This window comes from Gossypium raimondii, chromosome 8 (genome assembly GCF_025698545.1).
Source record: "Gossypium raimondii isolate GPD5lz chromosome 8, ASM2569854v1, whole genome shotgun sequence".
NCBI lineage: Eukaryota > Viridiplantae > Streptophyta > Magnoliopsida > Malvales > Malvaceae > Gossypium > Gossypium raimondii.
The window spans coordinates 49,133,155-49,139,948 of record NC_068572.1 but is presented as its reverse complement, the minus strand read 5'-3'; the positions used below and the strand labels follow the sequence as shown (position 1 = coordinate 49,139,948).

General features: G+C 30.7%; 1 protein-coding gene across 2 annotated transcripts; it reads left to right on the top strand.

Annotated features, from left to right (window-relative positions):
- Window positions 1–3,704: 3,704 nt before the first annotated feature.
- LOC105791858 (uncharacterized) lies at window positions 3,705–6,529 on the top strand. 2 transcript variants are annotated; one of them, XM_052635238.1, is made up of 3 exons: window positions 3,705–3,936; window positions 4,330–4,802; window positions 5,765–6,529. In XM_052635238.1, exons 2-3 carry the CDS (start codon window positions 4,456–4,458, stop codon window positions 6,234–6,236), a joined length of 819 nt encoding a protein of 272 aa, XP_052491198.1. In that variant the 5' UTR covers window positions 3,705–3,936; window positions 4,330–4,455; the 3' UTR covers window positions 6,237–6,529. The 2 variants fall into 2 exon arrangements, with proteins under 2 accessions (XP_052491198.1, XP_012475580.1); XM_012620126.2 differs by having other exon boundaries at window positions 3,706–3,936; window positions 4,333–4,802.
- The last annotated feature ends 265 nt before the right edge of the window (window positions 6,530–6,794 follow it).

The following is a 6,794-nucleotide window of genomic DNA, read 5'->3' as shown; positions in this document are numbered from 1 at the left end:
TAATAAGTACTGGGTTGAGTATTCGTTGATATTGTCATGTGCTGCAATTTTAGATCCTTGTTACAAGATGAATTATGTACAGTATTGCTTTAATACAATCTATGGTATTCATGCTTCAGATTTTGTTGAGACCATTCTTAGCAATCTTAGACTCTTGTTTGATGAGTATGTTAAGAAATCCAAATCCATGTCTTCCTCTTTGGCTGGGAGTTCTAATGTTTCGAATAAAAATCCTATTGATTCTGGTTTGGATGAACACAATGATAATAATGATGATTTTGGGGGATATTTTGATGAGAGTGATGATTATAAACGGTATTTAAATGAATCTAGTACTAGGAGTGAAAAGTCATAGTTGGACATTTATTTGGAAGAACCGAAACTTGAGTTGAATAGTCAAATAGATGTTTTAGATTATTGGAGCAAAAGTTTAGTTCGATACAATGAGCTTTCATTATTGGCTCATGATCTTTTGGCAATTCCAATATCGACTGTAGCTTCCGAATCGACTTTTAACATGGGTAAGAAAGTTATCACGCCTTTGAGGAGTTCACTTAAGTCAAAAACGGTTCAAGCCGTTGTTTGTTTGGATGATTGGAAGCGAACTAAGGGATTTTCAGCAGGTAATTATTATTCTCATTTTATTGTTGTAATTTTATATTATTTTTCATCAATTTGATTATCTAATTATTTATTCTTATTTCTTGTTAGAAATTGGTTGCAAAAAGGACGATGAAGACGATGAGGATGATGTTTCTTCAGTTGCTTTTTAAGATACATTCTTTCTAAATGTTTAAAATTTAATTTAGCTTACAATTTATATTTTGTTATAAAATTAAATATGTTGATGGATTAATGTATGAATATTATGGTTTGTTGTTTATTGCTATAAAATTATGTTTAAATATTTTGTTATAAAATTTAGGTGACAGGATAGAATTGGAAGTGATAAAATTGAATTTATAGCAATGAACTACCTATGGGAGATTTGAGAGTATTGTTACTGATATTACAAAGGTTTGTTCAAGACTCTCTTACCAAATTTTAATTTCTATATTTCTTTATTTGTCCAACTAATTTATGTATAAATAAGAAATAGAACAAATTTACTCATTGGCCAAGAAATATCAAAATAGAAATAGAAATGGAATAAATAAATCCATGTATTGTATGGCTTTAATAATGCACATCAATAATACATAACTCCTTTTAATTGTTTAATAGAAAGAGACCCAAGTGATTCAGTGAATAGGATGGTGCGAACATGCAATGAATTTCAGCCGAATAATAGAAATGAAAGCAGTATTTGATAAAATAATTTGATATAATTTGATAATTTTAGTAACAATTAATACAATTAACAATTAATAATTTTATTAACAAAATGTTAGATTTTACAAAATGTTGACAAAAAATATAATTTGATACAATTTTAATAACAATTTATTTTGATAACAATTTATTTTAATAACAATTAATTTTAATTTTATTAAAAATATAATTTTAATTTTAATTAAAAAACGGGCCGGGCCGGGTCGAGATCAGATTCTGTATTTTTTCTCGGGTCGGGCCTGGACAAAATCTCAGGCTCATATTTTGGGCCGGGCCCGACTTGGGAAGCGAGCTAAAATTTTTTATCCCGGCCTGGCCCATGGACACCTCTAATTCATCCCCATAATTAGGGTTTTTTATTAAAATGGGTTAAAAAAATTTATGTACTGAAATGGGGTGTCAGAAAACTTATTTACGAAAATGGGGTATTTTTTTCATTGGAGCCTATCTCAGAGGCGCCAATGAATAAAAAATATTAAATTTTTTTTCTTTTTTAATGGCGCCTATTAGATAGGCGCCAATGAATATTTTATATTAAAAAAATATTTTTTTTATAAAATATAATTAAATATTTTTCGGGTTCAGTATATGACCCGTATAATACATAGTATTGGCGCTTATCTGAGAGGCGCCAATGGTGGTGCCTATCTGAGAGGCGCCAATGGTATTATTTTCTATAAAAATTTGTTTCAAAAAATCAATAAATACTGTTAAATAAATACAAAATCAAATAAAATTACATAATATAAAAGTTACATTATATAAAAATTAAATGAGTTAACAACAACTATATGATTAAAAAAGTCAGTTATAATTAAACTTTTAATAAAATGATTTTTAATTTTTTATAAACTTTTATGTTAAACTCACCAAATACTAAACTAAACACAACAATTTATAGCTTAATCCTAAATTACTAATAAATTAAATTTTAAATAATTACAAACACAAAAATTTATAACATAATCCTAAATTACTAACAAATTAATTATAAAATAATTACAATATTCATACAAAATTACAATATTCATACAAACAATATTACAATATTCATACAAACAATATTACAATATTCATACAAACAATATTACAATATTCATACAAACAATATTACAATATTCATACAAAATTACAATATTCATACAAAATTACAAAATTACAAAATTAAAATATTCATACAAAATACTAATCCAAAACTATAAATACAAAATTAATTATAAAATAATTACAATATTCATACAACATTATAATATTCATATAAAATACTAATCAAAAACTATAAATACAAAATTAATTATAAAATAATTACAATATTCATACAAAATACTAATCAAAAACTATAAATACAAAATTAATTATAAAATAATTACAATATTCATAAAAATTACAATATTCATACAAAAATTACACTATTCATACAAAATACTAATCCAAAACTATAAATACAAAATTAATTATAAAATAATTACAATATTCATACAAAATTACAAAATTACAATATTCATACAAAATTAAAAATTACAATATTCATACAAAATTACAATATTCATACAAAATACTAATCAAAACTATAAATACAAAATTAATTATAAAATAATTACAATATTCATAAAAAGTACAATATTCATACAAAAATTACACTATTCATACAAAATACTAATCCAAAACTATAAATACAAAATTAATTATAAAATAATTACAATATTCATACAAAATACTAATCAAAAACTATAAATATAAAATTAATTATAAAATAATTACAATATTCATACAAAATTATAATATTCATATAAAAAGTTACAATATACATACAAAATTACCCATTGGCGCCTCCCTATGAGGCACTTTTAATGGTGCCTCCCTATGAGGCGCCACCTGACACATTTTTCCCTTTGACCCGTTGACCGTATTTTTATTTAAATTTTTTTTAAAAAATAATATTTTATTAAAAAAAGAAAAAAATTTAAAATTTTTTATTCATTGACACCTCTGAGATAGACACCAATAAAAAAAATAATATATTTTCATAAATAATTTTTCTGACGTTCTATTTCAATAAAAAAAATATTTAGCCTAGTTTAGAAAAAAAAAACCCTCATAATTAGCCAGCTTTTCCACAATTTGGAACGCCCATGATTGGAAACTAACAGAGACCGGCGCCGCGGGCAGTAGGCGGGCCAATTAAGGGAACCGTATCACCCTAGACAAGATTTAGTTCCATCAAAAGGCCCACACGTGTTACGTCCCATGATCCAACGGATATCAACATCTAAAACTGTAGCGGTAGCCCTGCCAGTGCCAGACTACAGATGCAATGCCACTTCATTCTTTAATCCCAACACCACCATGGTTTTGGTTCCATGCAATGAGACTCATGGAAAAAAACACACACCTTCACATGATAACTGCTATGATTGAGTCCTTTTCTTATGATCTCGCTCCATTACCCTTTTTTTTCTTTTTGCCTCTTTCTATCTCAGATCGCCACTCTCTATCTTCCTTTGTGTTTTTTTTTTTTTGGCTTTCTTAATTTCAGTGAATGATTATTTTGTTGACTTTCTCTTTTGAAGAAGATTAGGAGAACTCAATCATCTCTTGTCAGCCGTAAGTAACTTCTTTTTATTATTATTACTTCTTGTATCTTTCTTTTCCTTTTAATCAAAATTACCCATGAAGAAAATTTTACTTTTTCTCTCTTTTTTCTAATTATTTTTCCTTCTGTAATGATTTCTATTCTGACTTTTCAATTGGGAAACTTTTTCCTTTCAATCTAATCCTAATTACCTAAAAAGGTGGAAAATTTTCTTTCGACCTTTTCCTTTTGATGCAGCACCAATTTTTCAGATTTTTTTATTCTGCTTGTTCCTTGTAAAGTTGACCGAAATTTCTTTTCTGTCAGAAAGTCTGTTCAATCAACTTGTTCAAAGATTTACTACTCTTCTCTTTTAAGTTTATCATATTCAATGTATGAACAACAAAACTGTTTACCCTTTGAAGCAGAGAAGAATATATCTTGATATAATAACAAGAAGAAGGGGAGGAAGAGATTGTGTAGTTGCCGGCTGATTGTTTGTGAACTGGGAAGTTAAAGATAAAGAGACTGATAGATATATCAACAAAGAGATGGGATCTTTCAAGGGTCATGCTTTGCCAGGGACACTGTTTCTGATGGTGGGTGTATGGCACATATGGAGTTCCGTGGTTCGGTTTGTGTCAAACCCTAAGTCTTTTGAGGTCAGAGTATGGAACCCAGTTCCTGGTTTTAATGGGAAGTTGAAGCACTTGGAGCTATATGTTGTAGCCTTTGGTGCTTTCATTGATCTGTGTATCGAGCTTTTGTATTCAACCCACCTCAAGTTTTTTGTGGATGGAGTCTTGAATCCATCACACTTGAACGATTTTGAGCATTCAGGGATGCTTCTCATGTTTTTCCTCTTAGGCGCTATCGCTTTGCTTTCAGAGAAAACGAGGTTAGTCATGGTCTTTTTCTTTTTTAATTTGGCCATGGACTTTCATTGTCATGTGATATACTGGTTTATGTTTTGTTATGCAAAAAATCTGAATGAAAGGGGAAGAAGAAGAAGTGGGGAGGTGGATCAAAGGGACTTTCTTTTTTGCCTTTATTTTTTGTTTGCTATGGAAAAATCGACACAATCAAAGATTCCTTTTGTTCAACATCATGTGAAAATCATAGAGAACCTCCTTTTAGAGAATCAAATATGAACTGTGGACATTAATCAAGACAGCAAGAAAAGAAATTGCTTTTAGGGACAAATCTTTCTCTCGATCTCTCTTTTTTGAATAGTTTAACAATGCCTGTAATCATTAAAGTTGCTCCCAGTTGGTTCTTTTTATCTTTTATTTGCCCGCACTTTACAGTTTTGCCTCTTATTTTATAGGAAAATTCAAGGAAACTAACATTACCCCCTTTTTATTACTTGATGCAAAAGATCCTAAACCTCCATTAAACTGAGCAAAGATGAACTTAAATAGCATGCTTTTGACAGAACCAGTTGTGTGAACTAGGCAATACCAGACTTTTTCATTGGAACAAAATGTTTCTGACAAGCTTTTTTGTATCTAGTTCTAATTGATTAGTTCTGGATAGGATTCTAGCCTATCAGGGGACTGCTGCTGTCCAACTGGGAAAGATGTAATGATGATGGTAATAATTTCATTAGATTACATGCATACAACCATAAGGGATGGTAGGATGAGATTTATAAAAGGTTTTATAAGAAACAGACTTTGCATGGACTGCTTTGTCTTAATACCTTTTTTTGGGGGGGAATGATTGCATACCTAGTGCATTATTACGGAACAACAAAGTTCATCTCTAATTATAATTACTTTATAAGTGAAATATTAGTTGGTTTGAATACAGAATGTTCACTTTTATCTCATAAATTACATTTTCATCTCTTGTTGGTAGTTTTGTTACCTTACCACAAGGAGCCCTTTGTCTTATTGCGGCCGCAGCATTCACTGCAGAGTATCTGTTATTCTACTTTCACTCAACCACTCACAAGGGCCTTGAAGGATACTACCATCTTGTTCTTGTCCTTTTAATAGGACTCTGCATCTTGACCACGCTTGCTGGAGCTCTCTTCCCAAACAGCTTCCCGGTTGATTTGTGTAGTGGAATTGCTATAACTCTCCAAGGCCTCTGGTTCTACCAGACTGCTTTCACCCTCTATGGCCTCATGATGCCGGACGGTTGTCGACTCAAGGATAATGCAATACATTGCCTTCCGGATAATGAAGTTCGAGGCCAATTGATTGCCAACTTCCAGCTCTTTTCTCTGGTACTTGGTGTCCTCATCGCCGTTGTGGGATTATACAATTTCGCAGCTTCAAGATACGGGAATTCCGATCTTAGAAGCATGCAATCAGTTCAAAATTGATGAGGGTCTGCAATCTTTAACTTTGGGTGTAAATTTAATGCATTTTCAATTTAGCTGGTGCTTGGTTTTGAGTTGCCTATTATTTCACAGGCTGAAGCCGCATGAAGGACTTATGCTAAGGAGTTCACTGTTTTTTTTTTTGAGTTTTCATTGTTGGTGAAATAGAATTTAGGTGGTTACTGTATTATTAGTTCATCAAAATCAACAGCACAGGGAACACAAAAAAAATAATGGGTGATGTACAAACAACCACAGAAGAAAAAAAATAAATTATTCCACAATTCCATTATTCATTATTGATTTGTTGACTATGGTTATTGTCTTGAACCACAAGCATTGTCATTTAGCCTACTGGATTCTCTTCCTTGGCGGAGGGGCAATGCTTATGCTTATTTTAGCCCTGCATGCATTTTTCATCGTTGGGGCAGTGCTTGTTTCGTGGGTTAATTTAACTTCAAAACCAGCTGTTGTGATGTCAAGTAACTCTTTGGTTTTAATTGTTTTACTCCCTGCCCACCTATGGTCCCTGACCCCTGGCCGCCTCACAGATGGATTTGT